The sequence below is a fragment of the Poecilia latipinna genome, unplaced genomic scaffold (genome assembly GCF_001443285.1).
Source record: "Poecilia latipinna isolate Pla-1442-1.1 unplaced genomic scaffold, P_latipinna-1.0 Scaffold978, whole genome shotgun sequence".
In the NCBI taxonomy this organism is placed as follows: Eukaryota; Metazoa; Chordata; class Actinopteri; order Cyprinodontiformes; family Poeciliidae; genus Poecilia; species Poecilia latipinna.
In genome coordinates, this window is record NW_015113594.1 from 211,644 (window position 1) to 238,417 (window position 26,774).

Genomic DNA, 26,774 nt, shown 5'->3' on the forward strand with positions numbered 1-26,774 from the left:
AAGTCGGAGGATTCGTAAGCAAATTTGGCAGCAATTAGCTTCAGGGTTTCCTTACGACTTCTGTCTGAACAAGTTTATCTGGATTAACATTTGCAGTTTGTGTAGGTACGGCTTGAGTAAACAGTTTGTGACAAGTAGCTGAGAAATATTAAACCACCATAAAGCCCTCTGTATTTTATGGATCTGAATCAACCACATAATCTTCCATTAACAGTCTGTTTTGTTTAAAAAAAAAAAAAAAGGTGCACTTTCAAGCTGTTACAAATAATTTTCAAATGTTATTTCTAATCTAAATAGTTGCTTTAATTATAAGCTGACAAAAATATGTGTGTATATATATATATATATATATAAAGGACAAATAAATTGTTTCAGTCTCGCCGCTAAAACGGGTGAATTGGAGCAGAGAGGAGATAAGCATCAACAAAAGGCTAATGTCTGCAGCACAGTTGATGTGACATCACCACATGACCGGCGTGATTGCATTTACTCCATTAAGGTAGGCATTCTCGCTCATTTCCTGCAGCCCCCACTTCCACTCTGCCCACAGCGACCACTCTGTCACGGTTGCCATGGCCACCGCGCAACAAGTACAGAAGAGCCTAAAGGGACGGGGGCTGTCAGGAGATATCCACACAGGTTTTCTCTGAAGGAGCAAAGGGCAAAACATATCAAATTGTTTGAGTGCAAAACAATTCATTTTGCCTTTTTTTTTTCACGCAACAGCCATAAATCTTAGTGTAATTAATTCAATTTTATATGATACCAATAGAAGGGAACATATGTATGAAGTGTAAGGTAAATATTGCATGGTAGCCAACATTATCCAAACAAAAAATCTGAAAAGCGTGGTGTGTTTTTGTGTTAAATACCCTTTTCTGTTGAAATATTAGCTGTTCTGTTTTCAAGTAAGGTGAGACGGGATTTTTTTTCCAGGGTTATTTAATTAAAGAGGACTGACAATTTTCAACGGTCTACCCTTTCCCTTCTACTTCACAATAATGCCCTACTTTATATTGGCCTGTCACATAAATTCCCATAGGAGGCACTGAAGGTTGCGATTGAAGGAATAACAACAACGTGCGCTGTTAAAGGGCATTTCAAAGCTCTGTTTTTATCAGACTGTTAATATAAATGGCTCAAATGTGTGTCAAGTGTCCCAAAATACTCACACGACTAAATACACTGGACAAAAATGGTGACACGAAGGGCCTTAATGCCAAGTGGGAAATCTATGAGACCTCGCCTAGCTTAACATGGCTTCTTGAATGTATTTTTTAAAAAGCTGACGAAAGTAGCACAAGATTTGTTTTTTCTAGAACCCCCCCCAAACATCTGGTGCAGAAATGCTGAGAACTGTGCGACAGCGTCACTCTGCATGCAAAGCAATCAAACTGAAAATGCAAAGCAGAGGTATGAAATTTTTCAAACAACCGTTTATCTCCTCAAACCCGCCCTCTCTCTCAGATGCGTCTCAGATGATTTTACTGCCATGAACTCTTATTTATGGTTGAATTACAGTCTCAAAAGTAACACACACCAGGTCTAAACTACAGCAACTTTTTCTCAGTTTCCAGAAGACGTCTAGTTTATATAAAATCAATCGTAGTTTACAGACACGTTCAAGTCATAAAAGTAAAGTCGTTTTACATCAAAGCATACCTGTGTGAGAAGATAATTGTGCTTTGGCAATGTTCGGGCTGAGAAAAAGCAGTAGGAGTGTTAGACAAAGTCCCATTGTGGTCACAAGAGAGTTTTTAGCAAATTAGCCTGAAAACAACAAATGCCTCATTCACTTGGCGTGCTTTCCTGTCGTCGCAAGACAAGAGTAACACCTTTTAGTCGACTACTTTCTTGAGAGTCACCTTTCATTCCGCTTCTTCTTACGAGGGGCCCTGTAATCTGTGGCCAAGTTACGGCTGGCGGCGCACAATCCCGCCACAATAACACGATCGGATGAGAAGACCCGGGAAGATGATATGGGCGTAATGGGGTGAAAATCAGCCCCGCGTTGAGAGAAACACATTTCCTAATGCATAATAAGGATTTCACTCTCTCAGCTGTCATGGGGAGACTCTTTGTGACTGAAGGGACAAGCTGGGGGTAAAATCCTGCTGTACAAAAAAAACAAAACAGGAGGCTATTTTTTATGATGGGGAGCAAGAGAACATAACAAAAAAATGAAAAAGAAAGAAAAAAAGGGAATTCTTCAGGCAGAGTAACGATTTCTAAGTTGGGTCCTAAACATCATCTCCAAAAAACTTCTTTCCTTCCTTCAGGGTGTGCGTAAGATCTGCTTGATGCGACAACAAATCGGTCCTGATCCGAGTCAGATGTCGGCTCGTTAAGCTACAACAGAGTTAACGGCTTGCATAAAAAGGAACGACGCTCTGCGAACGCCACTCTGCGAACGCCGCCTTAAATGATCCTCACTCTGTTAAAGTCACAGCCAAGAAGGCAGCTGGCTGCACCAATAAAAGCAGCTTTTTAAAAATGTGTTATAAAGAAAAAAAAAAAAAAGACTGACCATGACGACTTCTGATGACGAGGGTTTTTAAATGCGTTGCAATCAAAATAAAGTTTTAAGATTTTCATCTAATCTCAACTAAGCACTCCATATGTTTACACTTATAATGGTAGGTAGGACAGAAAAGAAGGCATTTTCCCAGCATCCCCCTTTGCTCCATCTGCAGATACAAAGCAAAAAGCAAAGGTATAACGTATGAAGTTCGACACACATCTGCTTTAACTGATTGTAAGGAACATGGGACGAACATGGTCTTCACAAGGGTTTTTATACGTTTTTGTCGACAGTATCTTCGACAGAAATTCCACCATCTGCCTTTTTAATGTGTAAGCTGCAGCTTCAGAAGACAAGATAAAAACTCCTCACTGCTTGTAGTATGCTGCTCTAGTTTCTTCTGCTATTTATCACTGTCACATCTGCAGCAAAGAGAAGGAAAAAAATAACAGCCTCCTCTTAGATACAGCATGTCGCGCCTACTGTGAAGAAGCCTTGCTACGATTTAAGGGATATTCAAGTATTTGGCGTTAAATTTTGGACATTCTACTGGTACGATGAAGTATCAATAGTGGAATAAATAAAGACTGCACCTGCAGTGTGCCGCTTTTATCGCTAAAAACCGTTCCCCAGCAGCCTCTGGTGCTTTTATGTCTTCCCACCGGTTGTAAACATCGTGACAGCTGACACAGATCCGAGAATAGACGCCCTGGAGCGGCTCGAGGCGATCAGATGTTGGCCTGGGAGCGTGGATGATGGACAAGGCACGGTGACATTAGAAGAACTTTTTGTATGAAAAAGAAAATAAAGACGCAGCCGTCGCTGGTGGCACTGAACGTGTCAACAGGCCTCTGTGGCCTTTTGCTTCATAGGTCAGAGCAGTCTGCTAACTGAGTACAGCAGGGAGACCTGACACACATGCTAATTTGAGCAGACGTCCTATACTGACCGACCAGGGGAAACCATAAACTCTAATGTTTTATGTCACTTGTGTAGCTTTTTTTTTTTTTTTAGGTCACTGGGCCTCAAACTTTTATCTACAACACATGACATGTGGTTATTTACAAGTTTGTGTCTGTGAATACGTACCTTTAGCGAGTCAAAGCAGGCGATCACTCTCCCGTTCTCCACCTGGCAGCTTTTGGGTGGGTGGGCGAATTTGCATTCCTCGTCACTGCGCGAACACGTCCCTCGCTGAAACTGTCGGCACACTTCCAGGGTCAGCCATTTTGTGTCCCGTATTGAGGCTATGTTTAGAGCCATGTCGAAGGGGGTCTGATGGCCACGGGGCTGGAGGAAGGAGAGGGAGCCACTCGGTTCGGGGAAGAGGAGGTGCTTCGACACAGAGCTCCGGGTTAAAAACACGTGAAATCAAAAGTAAAACCGGTGGAACATGCAGCTAAAAATACTCTGCCTCAGGTCAGCGGAGGTGTTTTGTCCTTGCGGACAAAAAAAAAAAAAAGACAGAAAATCTGGTGGAGAAACCTGAGCATGGGATGAACAACTGTGTTGTGGAAGTTTGTCAGTCAAGCACATTCATCAATCATCATCAATCAGTAAATCTCAAGAGCAGACCTCTGGCGAGGCAGAGGGGTCATGCATGTCTTGGTCACACTACTGTCCCCAAAATGTCCTTTTTATGAGTGATGATCTCTTTCGAAGGGGGTGGGTGGGGTGGGTGTTTGGGGAGCAAAGGTGGCCCTATTTTCAGGTACAATGGCACATTTTAGGACAGCACAAAAGTGTGCAGCTCTTCCCTTCGAAGCGCCTTTAAGCTTTGGCACCCTGGCCAGCGGTGGAGAGGTTCGGCGTCAGCTTTAACTCGCACAAAAAGCACAGACAAGGACAAACCAGGTGGGATTTGAAGCTGTGACCGGCAGAGACCGCAGAGGAATATCCGGAGCTCTTCGGACCAAGTCTTCAAGTAGGGATGTTAACTCAAAAGGCACTTTCTGTCTGATCTGAAACAGAAAAAAAAATAAAGAACATTTTTTTTTTGTATGAAATTCCAATAAAATACACCAAAGTTTGTGGTTGTGACAAAATCTAGAAAGGTTCAAGTGGTTCAAGGCGATAAAAAAAAAAAAAGGCAGCTGCGCTATTTGGCTGAGTATGTAGAGACTGGAAGTCCAAAGTCTTTCCAACATAGTCCCTACCAAAAACAGGAAATGGAGAAAAGCCCTTTTTGTTGTAAGACGAGAGCAAACAGTCCGAGTGGAGATGGAAAAGGAACTGGCCCGTAGAGCCACACATGGTGCAACCAATAGAAAAGTGCAGCACTGCACTATTCTGGGCGGCCGTCCAGCAGCCACAGAGAGAGACTGAGACAGATGCATATGCCACTGCCAGACATGATTATGACGCTGCCTAGTGTCACACAACATTCACTAGCCTCTCCTCTCTCTCCGTCCATATTAGGGACCGCCTCGCTGACATCAGCCTGTCGGTTCACATTCGTTCGGGGGTATGTCGGTACGAGCTTCCTTCCTTGTCTTGCAAAGAGACCGCTCCGTTTGTCTCGATGTCGTGCAGTGAGAGCGAGGGGACGATTGATAAAGGAACAATCTGAGGAAGTGACCTTTCGCTCGGGAGAATGAAATCCATTACTAGGCTACTGAGCAGGGAGCTCGTTTCTGGGCACATCTGGAAATGTTTTGCTTGGTAACTGTGGGTTGGGAGAGGGGGAGGATGCTCCAAACTGGAGGAGGGTTGTAAAAAAAAAAAAAAAAAAAAAATAGAGCTCTGGTTAAAAGATTATTTTACTATTCAATGTGTATAAAAAGAATGAATGGAAAACGGAGGTTTGGCCCGAACATCTGGCATGTAGGCCTGCATCTTAAATTATTGAGAGCAACAAGCTAAGACTTGTCCAAGAGTCTACAAAGACTTTGCATTTCTTCAGAAATACGCCCCTTAATCATTATAGAAGTAGAAGGGGCAGAATTAAAAATCGCCTTGGGGGGTTAAAGAGCAGCTTCCTCCTTCAAATCACAAACCAAATGCAGCCACAAGCCAATAAATCCAAAACCATCGTCTTAGCTAATCATATTGTCCCACTTTAGTGCTGATAATGTGAAATGAGATCAGAAGCTTCCTTTGCCTGATCGTACTGATGCCCGGTCTCTGCTCTCTAAGGCGGGATTTAATTTCACATCACCCCCCCAGGGAGCCAACCAATCGCTGCAGAAAGAGACAGTCAGGTAAGAATCATGTCAGATCTGACCTTTAGCAATTAATCCCTTCTTATTTTTAGAAGCCATAAGATGTCGGCCATGAAGCTAACCTAATTTGTCACCCATGTGAGGAAGCGGCGGCGCCCATTGTCTTTTAAGTGACTAGCCTGAAATGATGGTGCATAAAACACCAGTGCGTTGCTTTTTACACGTTTGATTTGGACAGAAAAAAGGGGGACGGGGTTAGCTCACTAAACGAGTTCTGACACTTAGTGTCAGTAAGGGCCTGTCGGGGTCACCTGAAGAGGCTCAACAAGCAACAATGAAAGATATTCAAAACAAACGGGATCGGCTGAAGATAAAAAGGTCCCTTATAAGGGTGGTAGTAAGATAAAGAACACATGCAGCAACATGACCACATATCTGTGGGCAGACTGATGACATTTACTCTATGTTTTTGCAGTATAGAAAGGAAGTTGACGACGAGTTTCCCACCGATGGGACTGCCTCCAATGAGAGCAACCGACCCTCCCTTTACCTGTTGTTTCATGATTGAGATGAAATTATCATAGAAGATACCACCAGGAGCAAAAGTCCTGAACAATTGACCTCTCAGAATCATTGGGTGTTTTCACACCTGATAATCCAGTAGATTCGGTTCAATTGGGGACCAAAATTGCAACGTTTGTTACGTTTTCAGCTGGTGTAGTTTGCTTTCACACTGCACTACGTCAAAGGAACCAAACACTTTGAAAAACGTGTTGACCTCCGACCTCGCCTGTAGCGGCGCTGCACCAAAGAACCACGGGAAGAATGACATGAGAACTTCTAAAGACGACAGGAGTATAAAACAAAATTGGAATGTCGTCAGATGTTTTGCGGTTGTAGGATTTCTCTTTGGTAAAAGGCCATGAGACATTTCACCAGAGTTCGCTTGAACTGAACTGAGTTCAAGGTCAGAAAGAGGTAAATTCTTTGGATGGAGGACACTAAAGCTGACTTCTTGTCAGGACAAAGCTAATGTATAAAAAGACAAAGGAATGGTCAGCTGATGGGGTAAAACTACACCTATCTATTCATTAAGAGAGTATGTGATATTTCTATGTGACACTTCATCCATCAGAAAATCAGTAATAGACTCTGAGCTGTTGCAGAAAAGGAAATTGCAAAGTTGTGTTTGCATTTTACGGATATAAACCCTGTGAGGTATAATAAACCGCACAGTGTAACACTGGAACAGTGTGAGTAGTGTTAACAGAAATAGGCAACAGAAAGTGAACCTAAAGAGCTGGAGGTAGAAGCAGATTCTGTGCATCCTGTACCAAAGTGGCCAGACAGGATGACCCGACGAACCCGGATGGAGATGTGAAGAAAAGCACCGCAGTACTAGACTTTGTGGATTACCGACGCTTGCTAAGACCAGCTGCCAGGGGCATTATCTTGGTCAGTCTGCTTAATTGAATGAGAGTCAGCGAGACTGGGGTGTCTCTAGTGAAAGTCATTGGCTTGACCTCTGAAATGCGAGCATGTAACCCATTAGTCTGCTATCTGTGCCAGGCGGTTTATCTGTGTAGCTTGTGTTTGCTCAGCAGAGATGATAAGCTACCTGTTTTTAACGGTCATATGAACTTGAAAACAATGAAAAAAAAATCCTAATGATTGTGAGAGAAAAGATTATGAGCAAGATTACTGAGCGACTGCATTTCCATTTATTACTATTTTACGCTGGCAAACGGTAGATGTTCAGTCATTTGCATGGCCAAGAGGAACAAGTGGACAATGTTTTCCATAGAGAGGGGTCCTAAATGCAGAAAGGAAACGTGAAAATGTTTCATTTCCCGAAGCTTATGAAATGCCTTTGGTCTAAGCTAAGAATCCTTGAGTTCAATTCTATCAAGTACCATTAGGTATAATGATGGGTGAGGGAGATCAGCACACTCTATACCAGGACTAAGCTATGAGCATTTTCCAGAGTCAGCAGGAAGGTGAGCCCCATATCATAATAGCCTTAGCTAAACAAGGGTGACCCAGATAGTCTATACCTCTGATATAGGACAATCTGTTTGGATTTTTTGTAAAATGCACTTTAATTGAGAACAGGCGAGAGAATTTTTGCTTATTTCTCTGCCTGCACTCCGTTAATAGATTTGTTTTCCCTAAGCATTCTTGTCTGCTCTCTGCTAAGTCGAAGGGACTCAGGCAAGTCATCATCTAATTATAGAGCAGTCGTCTGCCTGAGATGAATTGTGCTTCTCAGATAAATATGATGATTAACAGGGTTTCCAAGGTAATTAATGGTAAAAACTGGATAAATACCACACTTAGCTTTACAGTTCTAAGCCCGGCTGACGTGTTTGCTTTAAAAACAACAAATACTTGAAATGAAACCACTTAAATCCCCCCTTTTTCCTCATGCGTAAGTTGTCTGAAGATAAAATTCACTTGAGATTTAATCTCAAGGTGGGGCACGTTTGTGATTTAGCCCGGTCTATTTTCAACAGGAAGGGCCGGGACCGTTGTTCCATTTTAGAAAACACCCACTTCCCCTTGATCTGCGGCCAGGCGCATGACACCGCTCTGGCCTTTTCCACGCAGGGCGGCAATGTTCAGTTCGCCACGCTCGGCTTTGGGTCGAGAAAGCGAAATTTGGACAGACTCGGTTCCAGATCTGTCCAAAGAACTTTGCCAGGAAGAACTTTGTAAAAACTCTAGATTTGACAAGCTTTTCTGTGTCACACTTGAAAAAGTGGAGCTCCTGACATTTGGACTGAGAAAGGGGCAAGTCAACTGCTGTGATAATACCCTTTCCCCCAGGAGTTGAAAGAGAAAGTCTATGTTGGGAGACTGGAAAGCCTCAGAGCTCCTATGGATTTCTCTTCCTATATTTTTCTTTCCTTGTTTCCTGTCTCATACCCTCTCTCACACACAGATAAAACATTCCCTCAAGTCCCTCCCCACCCAGACTGGTATGCAGCACACTGCAGCAAAACTCCTAAAAAAAATAAATAAAAAGAATCCATTTAAAAAAATTAAAAAAAAGCCCAGACTGTATGACAAGTCATTCCCACCTCGGTATATCCGTTTCCCGGAGCGCCGCTGTGTGCTTCTGTCTTAGTCCCAAACACACGAGGCACCCGTTGGCTCCGGTGCGGTTCTCCCTTCAGCCCCGGCGAGAGGAGTTAATGACCATGTGAGCTGTTGTCATTCCTCGCGAGCCGCCGAGCACCGCAGCCAGAGGTCCATGCCTAGACAGGGATTTTCTCTCTCAGCGTCTCTCTCTCAGCCGCAGAGCAAAGCGAGCGAGGCAGGCGGGCGGGCAGGAAGCAAAAGAGTGTCTACTCAAACTATTTGGCTGTAACACTTCCAGCCAACATCCCACCTCCTCCTTCACCCCCCCATCCAGACACACACCCCTAAAGCCAGCCCCTTTCTGCCCACCAGCCTGTCGGGGTCCTGCCCCCGAACAGCTCCAGCCAATAACACACAGCATTGCTCTGAATCCCAGCTTTCACCGCCTCCTGATTGGAGGAGAGCAATCCGATTGATAGGACAAATTCTGCATTTACAGTCAAAACACCTGAATGCTGATTTCTCACAAGGTATTTCCCCAATTTCACGCGCCGCTTAACGTCACAAATTCAGATCCCGGAGAGCGCGGCATTGTTTAAATTCAACGCGCGATCTGATTAGAGGAGCGGGCCGTGGTCGGGTGTGTGAGGGGGAGAGGGAGGAAAACAAGCAGTAATCAAAGTGTTGCGCAGCCGCATAGTGGAGATCAGCAGTGTCCTTGTCTGCGTTCTATCGCCGCATTTAACACCATCCCCCCAGGAAACCGGAGCACTACACCTGCACCCTCCCTCCCACCTCTCTCCTCCACCTCCTCTCAGCATCCGTCCTCCAAACTCATCCTCCATCCCAGCATCCCTCGCTTCCTCCTCCACTTAAGCACCTTTCTCTCGCCCTCCCCGTGGCTTCTCTCCATCCCTCACCTTGCACGTTTTCTCCGCAGTTCCGCGAGCTATCTCCTAAACTCTATTTCAGTCCAATTCTTTCGTTTACTGGACTGGAAAATTACTACTGTTATTGCTTGGGAAACATAAAAATAATAATAGATGTCATAATAATAATGTATTGCAGTGTGTGTGGTTTTTTTTTTCCCCCTCTCCCCTTCCAAGCCGGGCTGATGACATGCTGCCCGGCGATCACATGGGCCGTGAAACCGGAGCGCCACAGAACTGATGAGTCAGAGATCCTGCTTCATGACTTTTCGATCCAGATTCAATAGAACAGCTGTACTGTCTCTCTATCTCTCTATATGTCCACCTTCCTGGCTCACACAAAGGTTGTTAGTGACGCGGTATCAGTCGCAGCCAGGTGACCAATAAATGTATTTACTGTCCGATTTTTTCTTATATAAACTTTTACATGTTTTTATATTTTGCAAGCAGAAAACATCGAAAGGACACATTGTTTTCAACGTTTTGCAACGAGTTAATGCTTTGTAGAGCCATCATCAAATAAAGTCATAATGTTACAAGAATACAGTCAAAATTATATGAGAATAAAGTTAATGTTACAACAAAAAAAGGTGGAATATTAGGAAAATGAAATTTATGAAAACTCCAAACAAAAAAAAATTATCCAAGCTTTTTTCTCATTAAAATGACTTTTTTTTCTCAACTTAATTTTAAGACACTGTTCTGGTAAAATTGTGTCTTGATTCTGCTAATATAATGACTATATTTCACACAAACATGCATTCAAGATGATGTAAAATGTTAGCTTTTTGCTATGTATTAGCATTTTGAACGATTCAGTTTCATTTATCTCACTTCCCATCACTCATGCGTCTGTGTTGACCTGTCACATTAAATCTGAATTACATTAGAGTTTGTGTTTGTGACGACATAAACGTGGAAAAAAAGTGTTGAAAGGCCATTAGAACAGAAAAAGCGTCAACGTCTGGTGACGGCGACATAAACGTCAGCGCACCTGTAGGGAGACGGGACAAACAAGCGCTCTGCTATTGCGCGAAGCATTACGATGAGGGCGGGCAACGCCATGTTTGGTCAAGAGCAAAGTGTCAGCTTACAACAACAGCGAGAGTCATGCAAGTACAGTTGCAAGATTTAAAAGAGGAGGAGTTAGGATGCTGGCAAAAAAATAAAATAAAACCATCTACTGTAGCTTATCTAGAAGCAAAACAGTTTTTCCCACTGCAGATCTCAGATATGTCCAACAGGAAAACAAACAAAAGCCTGGCAGACAAACAAGCTCAGCTACTTCCTTCCCTCGTGGAGTCCCCTCCCCTCCTATTATCCCTGTCCTTTTTGACCCCAAACAGCTCGGCACACTCACAACGATCTGCGTTTCCAGGAAAAAAGAAAAAAAAAATCGTTTATATCAAAAAAAGACTGCCAGGTAAAAACTGTGTGCCAACAGTTCAACATGACACGAGAGGGAAAAGGAAAAAAAAGCAGGGCTCAGAAATAGGGCGGCGAAGACAGATCAATGAAAAGGCAGCTGTCTTTTTCTATTATTAGCCATAATCAAATAACAAGCAGTAAAGGGGTGTGCTTCCTTTAGTTTGATCAGTCTGTCTTAAAACGACGCACGTAGCTGACAGTGGTGCTATTTATATCCAATTTCAAGTCTTGCTTTTTAACAATGGAAGGTTATGTCCTTCTCAAACACACAAAGGTCAGATTTTAATCATCTGTATTTACTGGCATAAAACATAAAGCTCACTTCGTTTTGGCCCAATTGTACAAGATACCAACCTTGAAAAGATTTCAGACTGCAGTGACCTTCTGGATGATTGCAGATGGCAGAATTTTAAAAAATGTGACGAGTCAAAAACACAATAAATGTTAAACATATTATTTTAAATAAACACACATACGGGATATATATAAATATCTTACACACAACCAGTGGAAGTTTTTGATATGTGCAAAACTACACACTGCCCAGGGCAGTACAACCTTGGGGGGCAGCAAATACCTTTGACAAAAAATGTATCTGTTGTTATCTGTAGCTTTTTTGCACATACAGTCAGTGAAGAGTTAGTTTTTTTTTTTTTTTTTTTAACCTAATTTCAAACCCAGGAGATAAACAGTATGTCAAATGGCTAGCGATATCCTAACCCTGTCGGATGTAACCTAAAAACAACATTTTTGTTCACAAAACTCACTGCACAAAACTCCACTGCAGAAGAAAAAGCCAGTTGAAGCTTGTCTAAAGCTCTCTGTCAAAAATTTGAACAATTCATTGAAATATTAAGAGGATATTGATTCGTTAGAAAAAAAACAAACAAACTATTTGGATATAATTTCACATATCATGTTTAAAAGGAGAAATGGCGCTGCACACTTTTTTTATTTTATTTTTTTTAAAAGGCAGGTTCTGTTCTGGAACATCTGCATTGTTGTGCAAAAGGAAGCATCCTCTTCATGACACTGTTATGCTTCAGTTAGAGGCTTCAACACAGCTGTAATAGGGGCTGCTACAAGAGATAATTTGGTCCTATAGCCATCAGCATTTCAACAACTCTCTGAACTTCGATAACGAGTTTCAACAATATTTAATTTCCCGCTGGGATTTTTTTCTTTTTTAAAAAAGAAGGTCTTTTTCAGTCAAACTGAACTGAATAAATTCTTGAATAATTATTGCAGATGTTTGCCAGAGAAAAGGAAAAGAATGAAAGCAAGGGAATCTATGGAGTATTCACATGCGAAAGTTAATTTAAAATTTGAACTACTAAGTAATTACAAAGTCATAAGAGCAACAACAACGACGATGCAACATCACATCCATTTTTTTTTCTTCTTATTTTCAGCAGCTCTCTGCTTCTGTGGAGTTATTTCTCGGTCTTTGAGCCACAAACAAGACCTAAGAAATGAATTATTACTAATATTTCACAACCTCCCTTGAAGTCCTAACACGCCGCTACGTGTGCATAAAATGAATACCTAAAGGATGCTAACGCTACCTGCTAAGCTAGCTACCTGCAGCCTACCTGATGTCGAGACCTGTCACATCCAGCTGCTCCTCAGCCCGCCGCCAACGGCTGGTCAACGACTGGATACCCGCAGCACGGCACGAAAGGGCAGTCACGGTCTTCAGCTGGCACTTTTCGCCGGCTCTTTTCCTCCTTACAAACTTTTTTTGCTTCTCTTCTTTAAAAAAAAAACAAATATCACAGCGGCGCCTTTGACCCGCTACATGCTAGCTCGCTAACTACTTTTAAAGGTTGAAAGCAACAAGCGATTTTGACAGTTCGAGGTAAGGTCGACTTCTCCGTCTCTGTGGAGAGGTAATTGTGAATATACAAACATGATTGAATTTATCAGTTTTTTAGATTATCCAAGCTTTAGGAACTGGAACACTTTTAATGCAAAACAGATATTCCGTATTTGCAGATACTGTACAGAAATATAATTAGTTTTGAAGAAGACATCCCCCCCACCAAAGTGAACGTGGTACGGTCCAAAGAAATCAAGGGAAGTGAAGGGAAGGGAAGGGGCTCCTGTTACTAGGAGACAGCAGTGAATAGCTCTGGGGGAAAGATGGGCCCAGTGATTTATGAACCAGCGTCTGTGTGCTTGTCAAAATAGCCTGTTAACGTAAAGTGAAAACACCTGGTAAAATATAATTACCATTTATTCCGTTATAAAATAAATTACTAATTCGATTCAAAAATACTTTACAAATCCCAGAGGAAAAATAAACATTGCTGTTGGTTAGATTATACAATAATTTTTCAGTGAATTGTTGTAGATGCTGATTGCTGCAGGCAAATCTCCTGTCGCAGTCAGTATTACAGCAATTCTGATGGAGCCTCTGACTGACCAGAGGTGGTCTAACTAACTAGTGACTAGTTAGATTTGCTTAGTTACATTTACTTTACTAAGTTTTAGGGGAAAATATACTCAGAGTAGTTTACTCCACTATGCTTTTTACTTTTACTTGAATAATCTTAATATGAAGCATCGCTACTCTTTATTGAGTAAACACATATCTACTGCAAGTATTAGTTTTATATTTCCAAAAAAGTTTTCTTCTACTTCAATTTATTATTTTTCAAATATGTTATTTATTACAGCTACTCCAAACGTAGGTAGGTGTTTTACAAAATACTTTTTTACCCTAATATCTTAGACGGCTATTTTTTACCTTCAATTGAGTAAAAATAAGTCGAGGTGGTGGTAGTCTTACCTGAGTACATTTTTGGGGGCTACCTCCCACTTTTGAAGACACTGTTGTTGTTTAACATTCACATGAAGAGGATGCTCAAAGTTGCTGGAAAGTTCTTGATTTCACTGTCATCTCCAGAGATTTCACGTCCCCAGAACAGAATCAGCCCTATTCATCAGATTGTTTATCCTTTTTAAATCCCTAGTTCTGATGCTGCTACCAACAGATGACGACAGAAAACAGTACAATTTTCGCAACAAACATGTAAATATGCAGCATCTTACTGCAAATCTCGAAGGACCTAAGCTCTCCATACGCAGATGCTTGTGTTGGAAGTTTGAAGTGAATAGGGCGAAAAGGAATGGTGAGAGTACAGTTCCTTGCGGTGCTGCTGACCACCAGGTTTGACAGAGAATCCTTTAGTCTTATAAATTGCGGTCTATGTCAGGTAGGTAGTCATTGATCCAGGCTATTGTTGCCCACTCGTGTATTTTAGAGTTTCTGACAAAGCAAATCAGTTTAAATTGTACTAAATGTACTGGGGAAATCAAAGAACTGCCTATACTTTGTCCAGATGACATTGGTTTTGTTGAAGTAGGTGTGTGACGACCTATTCAACTCCAGCTCCATGGTGATAAGCAAACCGCAAGGGGGTCCCAATATGTGCTTGCTTGCTTACTCAGGTGGGTCAACAGGAGTCTCTCCAGAACTCACTGACAACGTATGAGTGAGTTTTCTTTGGTACTAGAACGAGACTGGATGTCTTCCACATCACTGGGACTTTCTTTAGTACTTTCCAATGCTTTCTTCGCTACAACCGACACCAACAATGACAAAAACCTCCTTTCTCTTACTTTGCAACTTTGAAATCTGCTTGGTTTGTCAGCGCCACTTGATGCTTCACAGAGGAGCGTGGCATTTCGCGGCCTAATTGCGTGCAGCCAGAGTGCTCTAGTCGTGTCGTGACACACAAGAGATCGTTGTCGCCGAGGAGGACGACAAGTCAACGAGGCGCAAGTTACAAATATCCCCGGAATGAGCGGAGAGGCACAAATTTAGCCCCACTGACGGCTGCCCACGCCATGTGCTGCCTATTGAGCACAGAAACAATGAGCGCAGCCATGGTGGACCGCTCTGTCAGGGCCAAGGCCAGCTTCACAGGAATGCTATCGGGAATAGCGGCATTACAGCCTGTCAGAATGCAAATATCTGAAAGCATCTGGACTTGCAGCTTGTTAGTTTCGTTTGAAAAATATCGTGTTGTGTCTCTACAGCACTGCCGTGGAGGAGAAACAACGTTTCCTAAGACATCAGTGATTATGAAAAACTGCTAACATAGGTCAAGCTCAGCCCCAACCCCCAAGACCTAATGTATTGATCTAGTTGCAGAGGAGGCATTTGCAAAAAAAAAAAAAAATGCTGCTGCTGGCATACTTTTTTTTTTAAAAGTCCCTGAACGCCCACTCACTTGCAAACAAATGCACAGCATGCACAAAGCTATCATGCATAAAAAAGTGCAAAATAGGGGCGGAAACAACAATAACCATTAATTACTACAAAATACAAATTCAGTCTCAATAAAAACAAAACAGAATATATATTTAAGCACAACATGTGCAAAAAAAAAAAAGAGAGAGAAGAAGAAGAAGTAAAGCAGGCATCTCTGTTTGCGTGGCGCTCATTAATGGGTTTGGACTCTAGATCAGATGCAGTAGCGGTCCACGCCGTGGACCTTGGGATCAGATGAGGAGGCGTCAGGCGGAAAAACAGCCGTGGAGTCGGCAGGACTCCGGGTGCTAGTTTCTCTCAAATGGAGAGTAAAAAAGCAGCGCAGTAAGGAAGAGTTTACCCCCGCTGGCAGAAGACAGTAAACAGACACCCGAGGCAGGCAAATCTGTGGCCCGCGAGCACAATCAAAAGACCAAAGGTTCTGATTCTGGGGTTCCTTTTATTTGTTTACTTTTTGGCTCCATGCATGCTCACTAACATACAAAGTAGAAAACGTTCTCTCCCCATGGCAGTATTGATTTTAAAATCCCTGAACGTTTAATTGGCGCACACCTGATTATGAAAGCTTTTAACCCAAATGCTTAATGCAGCAGAGTTTTAATGAAAAGAGCTTATGGCTGACATAAAGCTCCATTAAAAAAAAGGAGGGTGTGTGTGTATGCGTGTGCATGTGGGTGTGTGTGTGTGAGCAAAACTCTCTACCCGGGTTTAGTCCATTTGATTGATTGTTGGGAGATCACCTGGGCATTCTACTGCCCCCACTGCGTACTTTTGATGGACATTTTACTAATCACAGGAGCTGAGTAATGACTGATTGAAGGTGCCTCCACTATCATTAAACAAAATTATTCCTAAATGCTTTCACACACGGCAGGAGACAGAAACACACCAAGAAGAGCCACTTTGAGGACGGACGGCGTGTGGACATCAGCATAAATCTCTTGCTGCTGCAGAATGCAGGAGAGCAAACAGCAAGTCAGGCGCTTTCAAATGCTGCAAGTGAGTTATTGTCCTGGGTATTTCACAAAAACGGAAGTTGAGGTTGCTAAAAGATGCCTATTAGAGGTCCATTCTGAACGCTTAATGTGACAAAATATGACTGCAAATGATGATTTGTGTGTTTCTGTCCTCATTTGAATGATTTGTTGCTTCGTAATTGTGGTTAAATGAACGTAAACTATGAAATACGGCACACTTTACACCACACATTGGCACCTGCTGCCAAAAATGTGTAGAAACCCTTAAATAAATCCAGACTTTATTGCAGTAGCATGATTTCACACACAAAAAAATGCTTTCAGTGTGAAAAGTAATAGTTTTTTTTAACAAAAATAACCAATTATCTTCCCTATAAATTCCCATCAAATACATATAATACCAGAGTAATATCATTTTACTCTTCTGAATTGACTTGGGAATTTTACTTAATTCTCAGGGCATCTTAAATAAAAGATCTGATGGCTTCTGCCAGCATGGACACGTCCCTCTTTACAAATTTGTTTAAGTTAGTTCAGACATTTACTTTGACGCCAGTGCCACAACAGATGGATGCAGGGAAAACAGTCCTCTCATCCGCAGAAGGACGGACGATGTGCAGCATATTGCTGCTCGCACAGCAGGACCTCGGCTCCTTCAGGAAACAGCCTGTCGTTTCCCTTCTTGTAATTTGTGATTTAGGGGCCAGAACAGCGAAAAAGAGACAATCATCTCTGACAGTCAGAGATGATTACAAAATGGGTTAAAGTCTGGATGAAAGGAGCAGCTGAAGCTCTACGACGGCTGCTCTGAGCTGGGACGTGCTCAACTTTTAGATCTTATTTCATGAAAACACTGTTGTCCCCACCAAGCTTACACCGGTTTATCCAAATAATTAAAACATTACCATAAACACCTATTTTTGAGCTGCTTATACCGTCTTCCTGCTCCCGTCAAGCAGAAGATATAAGGTTCCAAACATTAACAAGAAATCATTCGTAACATCTTTAAACTCCATAAAATGAGAGGATGCTGAAGTCGTTTTAAATGTTTTGTTTTTTTTTGTGAGTTGTACGTCCTCCATATTCCAAGCTGGACCTAAAATGTTCCGTTAGTTAAATTAATTTCACAATAAAGTGTTTTTTATTCTTTCTTTTTTTTCTTTAGTGATCCACTTCCTTGTTTGATTTGACCATGAATTTTCAAGCGTAACCCTGCTGATGACTTGTTTTTGTTTTGTTTTCATCTTTTAACTTGCAACAATTCTACCTTTGCACACTGTTGCAAGTTAAGTTGGCAAGGTATAAAGTCAATAATTTTGGCTCAAGTAAAACTCAGTGACCTTTATGACATGCGGCCACATCTGGGTTTGACTGAATTCAGCCAAAGCACGCAGGTTAAGATGCTCCTTTTTCAACTCTGCCGCCTTGTGTTTTGATTTTATTTATTTATTTATTTATTTTACAAATTTAAGATGCCACCCCACAACAGAGCAAATTCAATAACCGGCCGTGGCATTTCCGAGAAGAAAACATACTGGCAGTAATTGTGAGAGATGAAAATCTCGAAAATGTCAGGAGAAATGCCATATTACCATGACAACCCGGCAATTGTCTTGTCAAGGTTGCGGCGCGTGGAACGCGGCGACGGAAAGAGACCCCGACTGTTTCTCTCCATCAGGGGTGATTGCGATAAATTGTCTATTTTCTGCCAGCAGTTTGTTTCACCGCTGAAATTGAATTGACCTGTTCCCTGAAAATTGCTCAACCAAAAATAAAACCAAATCAATGGTAAGGCATTACCGTCCTCCTCCCACTACAAAACTCCCAAAGAGCTCCCAAATACAGTAGAGGAATGTATATTATTCATGAGCTTCAGGTTCACACAAGGCCATCAAGTCGACCCAGACTCCTTAATGGCCAATCCGCCTTTCATCGCAGCCAAACTGGCCCCGTCACTCCTACTTGGCAGCCACTTAGCTCAAAGGATTGAGACTCCTTTGAAATATTCAATAATGCATTAAAGATCACAGAGAAGTTAGCTAATTACGTACACTCTCACACACACACACGTTTGCACACGCTCTGTCTTTTCTCTGAACTCTCGTTAAAAACAAAATGGAGTTTGGGGGGGGAAAGTAATTAGGTTTTCTTCTCTCTGAAAAGCCACAAATGGCGTTGAGTCATCGGTGGACGGAGAAGGAATGAAAGTTTTGGAAACTGTCTTGGATGGAGTGGTGCTCAGTCTGCATGTGATTCGATCAAAACTGGACCACCGTAGATTTGAGCTGTTCTGCCGAATGTAAAATGGTAACGACCGGCCTCACACTAGCCCATCAGTTTCTCATGCCAACGCTGCCTCAGTTAGGAACTGTGCTATTTTCTAATGTCTTTTCTATGAAAAGTTCTCCTGACTGAATCTGTATACAGACTAGTATTTCAACTTTTGCACTATTAATTTTTTCTGATATGTAACTCCCAAATTTTAAAATCTAAAACATTTGACAGAAAATGCAGTGTGGGCAGCTGAAATACTTCATTACAATGTTACTTGACATGCTATTTGTTGGTGTTTTCAAAGCAGCCAATCCAGAAAGGCCATTCATTTTCCTTGACACTAATTGGCTAACAAAGATACTGCAGTTGATTTTCTTTCCCATAGAAAGTAATTCTTTCTATGCCATTGACACAGCATTTGCTTTTACTAACTCTGTGTAATGTTCTTGTGTTTCTTTTACGTAGAAAGTTTTCCTGGTGCAGATATTTTAATGTCTATCTACGGTTCTCTCCCATGCTGGTTGTGTAGATTTATTCATGTTTTAATAATAGTACAACTTCTACCACAAATTAGACTTAAAATGATTTGATAAAAGTTTTCATTGCAAGACATTTTTCATAATTTTTTTTTTTTTTTTTTTTTTTTTTTTGCACTGGCCCAGAGTCAAACGGACACTTTGTACGTTGAGTTCTGCGCTAAATGAGTCAAGTATTGAACCATTTCCCTTGTAATCACTAATTTCCAAGTGGCTCTGCATCCAGTATCAGTCAAAGCCTATACTTCCAGTGCGCCAATTATTACATTACCGTAACCATGGTGATTTATTTGCTGTGTGATTTGCTGTGGAAATGTATTTATGGGTGAGAGTGGGCAGCGGTTCAGTGAGTGAGTGTTTGTGTCTGTGTGTGTGTGTGTGTGTGTGCGTGCGTGTGTATGTGTGTGTCTTGGTGTGAGTGTTTGTTCACAAATACAGTGCCAGGGGGCTGGATCAGTTATACGTTCCCAACACATGTTTGCTCACAGACACTTGGCCTGACCCCCCTGAGCTGAAGGCACAGTTCAGCTCAACTTCAATCCGGTTACACAACAGATGCCCACGCTGAATATTGAATATGCTCTCAGGTACAAATATGGCTGCTATTTCTAATTTCGTGATGTAAAGCTGGAGGGAACGGTGGTTCTGTCAATAATGAATGTATTATCTTTTATTAAAACAAACAGGCAGATATTAAAAACCAACCGTGAGCGTCTTGAGTGGCAGTGCAAAGGTGATGGCACGCTGAAGCTAATAATAGCTGGACTGCACCATCTAGTGGAAGTGATGTAGAATGCATTAATTTGTCCTCTGTTAAGTTTTTGAATATTTAAGAGGGAAAATCTACTCCAAATTGCATTCGAAAACTATTTTCAAATCAAATTGCCTGCAGACATTTTAGAAATTTAATAATTTGTATTTATTCTTTTAAATTGTCAGACACTAAGTTGAGTCATTCTGGTGTACAATGTAACAGAAACAGAAAATGTGTTGAGTTTTATCCCTAACGTTCTTATGGAGTGCATGAAGATAAATTTGGACATTAAGGAATGTTTTTATTATATTTATGTGCCCTTTATTTCAGTTAAAAGTTCACTTTACTGTCTCTGGTTGAGATAAATAACTTCTTATCTTCACATTAATATACAGTCTTCATTTTTACATTTGAGTGCAACCTTTTGATGGACCATCAAACTAATATTAAGAAAAACCTGGCATATTTGTGTAGTTTGTAGGAACACCATTATCTCCCCGCCCTTTCTTTTTACAGCGTAGCTGAAAATTGCGACGCCTAAACTGATTATGATAAATTCATTTTTTCTTTCTTTTGCGTCATCAGTGTTCCTCCTATTTTTATGAGCTTTAGGAGCCTTATTTGCATTAATAACATGAATAAAAAAGCAAAAATGCATCATTTTTCTTCCACATGTTGACTTCACGCCCCTTTGTGATGATCCGTCATATAAAATTATAGTAAAATACAACAGAGTTTCAGGTTTAAATGTAACAAAAAATAAAAAGAAAAAAGAAAAAAAAAAAGAAAAAGAACAAGCCTGATAAGATTTTCTTTAGCTGCAGGTGGCAATGTTGCTCTTCTCCTAAGAGCCTCTTTTACGGGATCTCTTCTCGCTTCCTTTGTTCTTTCGACGAACAGGAAGAAGCGCCACAATAGAAAGTTCATTGAAGAACACGTCATCAAAGACGAGTTTTTTATTTATTTATTACAAATCGGCCTCGCCCTGCGCAGAAAGCAAATCACGTTAACACAATAAAAGTCAGCTGAGTTGTTCGGTGTGACCAGTGATAAAAGTGGCTGAAAGTGTTAACAAGTGTCAAAGCAAAAGGAAATAAATGGCTAATGAAGGTATGATTTAGTATGGAAGCCCGTTTCCGCCACTCTGACATAAACAAATAATAAAAAATCCCATTATAATGAGATATTATATTAAGATATTATCTCAATATACAGAGATACTGTCTCATAATGTGTACTTTTTTTATCAGAGTGGCAGAAATGGGCTTCCATAATTTCGAGTGAGAAACTGTCTCAAAGAGTGATTAAAAAAAGCTGGAAAATCCTGTTTTTCTGTTTCCCAACCTGGAAAACTCTGCAGCGTGAAAAGATATAGGCGGAAGGACGGATCATGTATGGACGATGAAGGCGGGACGCACGAGTCTCACGCACATGGAGGGGAAATGACTCTCCGGGGAGGATGGATCTGAGAGGAAAAAAAACAGGAATCTGTCTCCGTATGAGGCTAAAGCGAACCAAAATAAAGGCGCTGACAGCTTCCTCCATCCCACACCCGTTGGGAGCGCTTATCCCGTTTTGCTTTGTGAGATAAGAGGGGGATTTATTTATTCAGGTTGATAGCTGCGGGCACACTTTGAATGATAAAGGAGGTGTGTTTTGGATGCCGTGTGTGTTTTTGCCACTTTGGGTGTGCCAGTCAGGATTAAAGGTCACGGTCTGCAGGACAAATGAGGGAGCATTAGAATCTATAACCGAGAAGGTGTGAGTTTCTCGTCTCTTTTGCGTGGCACCATCAAAGACCGTTGAGCGCGCTGTCATTAACGCGCAACGAAACAAGCCCACATCTAACAAGAAGGCATGAATATTTTGATCCATTGTCTGATTCAAAAAAGAACCCACACACAGGAAAAGGAAAAGGAGCCTTTTGTTGTGGTTGTCCCCTTGGTGCTTCAAAGGAAGGTGTTGGGTTCATTACTGGACGAGTTTGATGTTATTTCAGTCAGAAAAAGGATATCTGTTTCTCCATACCTTACATCTGTGTTAACTTCCCCGATGCAAATACTTCCCGGAATGGTGATTTATTATTATTTTTTTATGCTTTTGTGTTTCTTTCTTTCTTTCTTTTTTTCTTTAGCTCTTCTGATTGTGGGCGTTTGGGTCAGAGAGGTTCCGGATGGTGATGTTGGCACGTTTGAAGGAGGCGATCGCTTACAAGAAACACTTCATGTTCATTTTGTGACCTGTTGCTTTTGGATCACCGTATCTCAGAGGAGGAGAAAAGTCTTCAGGCAACATGAGCTGAAGTTTGAGAAATGAGGAGACAAGGTTTCTGTAAACAGATTAAGCTCTAATTTAGCTAAATCTGTTTACAGAAAACTTGTCTCCTCATTTCTCTTCTGAAGTGACCCAATTTTTGACGTAATGCGACCTGTATCCGATCTTTTCATGGCAGTGTAAACAGCACAGGTCGGATATTTTTCGAATATGACCCATATCCGAAACGTATCCGATTCAAATGCGACCTAACGTTCAGGTCGCCTTCATCCGAACTGAACGTCACTGTTTCTCAACAAATCTCACTATTCTGCGTCCTGATATGCGCAAGCGGGAAGAAAAACAACAACCATGACTGCCGGGCAACAACTTCAAATATGTAAGCTATGCTCCACCGTTAGCCTCCATGTTTACTTCCGCAAACACTGAGCACTTCTTTTCATGGCGGTTGGCAGAACACTGAGAACGCTGAAGCTATTGCGCCCTCTACTGCGCATGCGGGACACTTTCAGGTCGTTTGCCCGTTCACACTGCAGAACACATACTATACAGGTCGCATTTACTGACAGTGTGAACGGTCCAGGCAAAAAAATCGGAAATGCCAAAAAAAATCGCAATTGGGTCAATTCAGGCTGCAGTGTGAACGCACCCTATATGGCCATTGCCAAAGATGTTTCTGATTTTTTTTTTATTTCTTTAAAAAAAAGCTCGGAATTGAAAATGTCTAACATGTTTCAGAAAAAAACTTCCCTGCTTTTCACCCAAAGAAGATGTGCTGGTTATCTTCTACTTGGGCATTTATTCTGTTTGTGTCAGTTCATCAGGTAGGGTTAAAAGGGCAGCTAACATCACTGCTGCAGACCCCACACATGCTGCATACAAACTGTAAAGACTTTTACCTATATCGAATCGGTTAAAAACAATCATATTTTCAGATGATGCTACTGTCATCTGTACTGGAGGAAACATCCGGCAACTTTTAGAGAAGGTGATGATAGAAACGTAAAGACAAGACAGAATGTATGATTTTTGGAAACTGCAATAAACAGGAAAACAACATCATAAAAGAAGAATTGACAGTACTGATTTGAAACAAATCCATAACATGAAATTTCTGCATGCTACTGTGGATGACAAATTTTGCTACCAACCACAGATTTGTCAAGTGAAATGAAAACTATCAAAGAGTGTTGCAGGTTTGAGGAGAAAAATATGTTATTGCCTACAAATCACTATTTATTGATGTACACTATGCAAGTTAATGTTTGGAGGTCTTATTGCACACAACAAACTTGAAGCCACTGGGTACAATACAAAGTGTACACAACACTTGTGAATAGATTGAAATAGATTTTTCTTTTTAAAGGGGGAGTGAGGTGGACGCGGTACGCAAAGTAGTTGGAATTTGTCACAATTACAGTGTTATGTGTTGTGTACACTTTGTATTGTGTACATTCATAGTATAGAAATATGGAGTATGGAGAGCCAAAATTAAATAAATAAACAAAAGAACCAGCACTTGGCATCTTTATTCCCATTTATATTTATTCATTTATTTATTTATTCCAGGATTTATTTCTGAAATGTCTTTATTTAATTTCCTTATTTTCCTTATTCATTTATCCTTATTCAATTTTCCATTTTCACTTATCCCTTTCCAATTTTTCATTTTCATTTATCCATTTTCATTTATCCTTGTCCAATTTTATAGAAAAGAATAAATGAAAACGGAAAATTGGAAAAGGATAAATGAAAATGGAAAATTGAAAAAAGGATGAATGAAAATGAAAACTGAAAATTTGAAAAGGATAAATGAAAATGGAAAATTGAAAAAGGATAAATGAGTAAGGAAAATTGGAAAAGGATAAATGAAAACAGAAAATGGGAAATTGAAAATTTGGGAAAAGCTAACTGATAATAGAAAATTGCAAAAGGATAAATGAAAATGGAAAATTGGAAAAGGATAAATGTATAAGGAAAATAAGGAAATGAAAAAAGGACAGGCAGAAATAAATCTGGGAATAAATAAATGTATAAGTGAATAAATATAAATGAAATAAAGATGCCAATTACCCCTTAATTTATTTATTTCATGATTTATTTATTTAATTTAGGCTGAAATGGCTTCAGTTTCCTATTGTTTTCTTTGGTATATAGAAACCGGAGTACCCGGAAAAAACCCACACCTGCTGTGACTTATTATATTTGTCATGCATCCAGGAATGATGGAATTTTACAATCAATCTATGAATGTGAATTTTGTGTTCTGTTCTTAAATTGTGATTTCGGTGTTGTTTGTTTCTGTATGTAATTGTGACAAATTCTAACCACTTTGCATACCACGTCCACCTCACTCCCCCTTTAAAAAGAAAAATCTATTTCAATCATTTAGAAAACACCTTTCCTTTTTATTTTTTTATTTTTTTTCACCACAGGGAATTTCACTTTCTGCTTCGTTACCAGTAGCTGATTGCTAGTGACATTTTCCACTTCCCTCTCTTTCTCTTCTCCTGCTCTTTGGACTCCTTCAGCCCTCTCCTGTTTCTCTGTTGCTAATGTCTCCTCTGTTTTACATTTTTGCTGAGCATTCCTCCTGATGGTCTTCCTTGCGTTATGCTTTTTCATATGGTCAGCAAATGACTCTTTGACTCTCTGGTGCTCCCTCTTGAGTTTCTGCAAGGTGAGCTCCGTTGTCGTCTTGAGGTCTTCGCTTTTGCTCAATTTGACCTTCAGCTCCTGGATTTCGCTCTGCAAAGCCTTTCTGTGCTCCTGGTGTTTTGCCTCCTGTTGGTCTAGATGGTGGAGCGTAATGTGAAGGTCCCGCCGCATGATTACGACTTCCTGTGAGCGCTGCACCAGCAGCTTGCCGGACGACTCTTTCTGCTTCTGCAGCTCGTTCTTCATGCCCTGGGCACTGAGCTCCACCTTGGCCTTCTGTTCTTCACTTTTGCTGAGTTTGCTCTTCAGCTCGCGGATTTCGAAATGCAGGAGTTTTTTGCTTTCCTTGTGTTTTGCATCCTGGTCTCGTAGATTTTGAAGCGCGGCTTGAAGCTCAACGCGATGGCTGCCGGCAACTCTCAAATGCTGCTCCAAAAGCGCGCTGGACGACTCCCTCTCTCTCAGGAGTTTCTGATCCAAGCTCTGGGAGGTCTGCTCTGCTTTTACTTGACGTTCTTCTGTTCTTCTGAGTTTTGTCTTCAACTCAGAGAGTTCCTTTTTGAGAGTATCGGTTTGGGCTTTGCATGTGACGTTCTGCTCCTTAAGACATCTTTGGACACGTTTAAGCTCTTCTTGAAGTTGGTCAATCTTCTCCTGTTTCTTTAGGTTCTCAGAAACTTGGACATTCAGTTTTCTATTAATCTTCTCAAGTTCATGTTGGAGAATCAAGACAGTTCTCACTGTCCCTTCTTTTTCTATGCACAGCTGTTGGATCTTTTGTTCCAGCTGCTTGATGAATTTTTCAAACTCATGTGGAAACTTCAGCTCGCCGACTGGCTTCACCTTGAACGCCGATTCAGTTTCACCAGGAGAATTAGCTTGTTTTTCCACATTTTGTCTTCTGTTCATCTGATCTCTAAAAGCAAAGTTGTCTTTCTGCTCAAACCCAACTTTCTGTTGTTTCGGTGTGCAGTAGAGGTATTTAGGGAAGTCGTTTCTCCCCACAATAGTTGAGAAGTTTTGCTTGATGTTCTTTGGCTGTAGATTCATGAATCGCCTTCCTCGTCCACGATCATCATGTTCATATGGGTTAAAAAGAACTCCTTGCTTCCTAGGTCTGCCTAGATCTAACAAGTGGTAGTATTTTTCACTATTATCTCCAAATGTTGAGATTTCCTCCAGACTTTTAATTGTCATGTCTTCATTATCAGCCCTGTGGCTCAGAGTAGAGTCCATAAATTCTCTCACACGTTCACAATCCTCATAGGGGTTATACAGAACTGCTTTTACCTTGGGTCTTTTGGGCCCTTCAATATAGCAGTCTTGTTCCTGAAGGTCTGCCATTTTTCCTTGAGCCGCCTCTTCTGGCTCGTCCTTGGGTCCGTTAGTGTAATATATGTCACTTTTAAGGTCTGTATTGCTCATACTAAAGAAAACCTTTTGGTTTTTTGGTTTTACTTCAGGGGTTTTGTGATGATCCTCCGGAACAGGCCTGGTTCTCTCCACTCCAACAAAGTTACACAGGGGCTCCATTTTTCTCCTTCGCAATCAGAAATAAAGTATTCGCTCTGTAACAAATGTCTTTGCCTTCGTCAATAGGAAGACGATTTTCTCACTCACTGTGGCTGCAGGTAGCATTAGAGAATGAACGGAAGTTGAGTCATCAAGTTATACGATGTGATGTCATAGAGAGGGTTGTAACCCGTCTTTCAAAATAAAGTTCTAGTAATCTTATCATTCATACTGTAAAACTCAAATTAAGAACTTATGAGTACAGTGATTCATTTTTTTATTAATATCTTATCTAATGTAATATAGCTCAGTGATTCTTGAGAATAGGGACAAAACGGGTCCTATGGATAAAGCACAAAATCTGAATAAAATATACACAAAATATAATTT

The 26,774-nt window shown here is 41.0% G+C and overlaps 1 protein-coding gene across 12 annotated transcripts in view; it reads right to left on the reverse strand.

The window, feature by feature from the left end:
• The window catches only part of mbnl2 (muscleblind-like splicing regulator 2), a 40,165-nt gene extending 27,204 nt beyond the window's left edge, over positions 1-12,961 (reverse strand). For 5 of the 12 annotated variants that reach the window (XM_015050147.1, XM_015050149.1, XM_015050145.1 and 2 more), the window contains exons 1-2: positions 8,763-9,087; positions 3,611-4,482 (exon numbers count right to left, since the gene is read on the reverse strand). In XM_015050147.1, the coding sequence (XP_014905633.1) occupies positions 3,611-3,784 (174 nt within the window). In that variant the 5' untranslated portion in view covers positions 3,785-4,482; positions 8,763-9,087. Of the gene's footprint in view, positions 1-3,610; positions 4,483-8,762; positions 9,089-12,712 lie in introns of those variants that run through there. The other 7 variants (XM_015050154.1, XM_015050150.1, XM_015050152.1 and 4 more) reach the window with 4 other exon arrangements.
• Between the last annotated feature and the right edge of the window lie 13,813 nt (positions 12,962-26,774).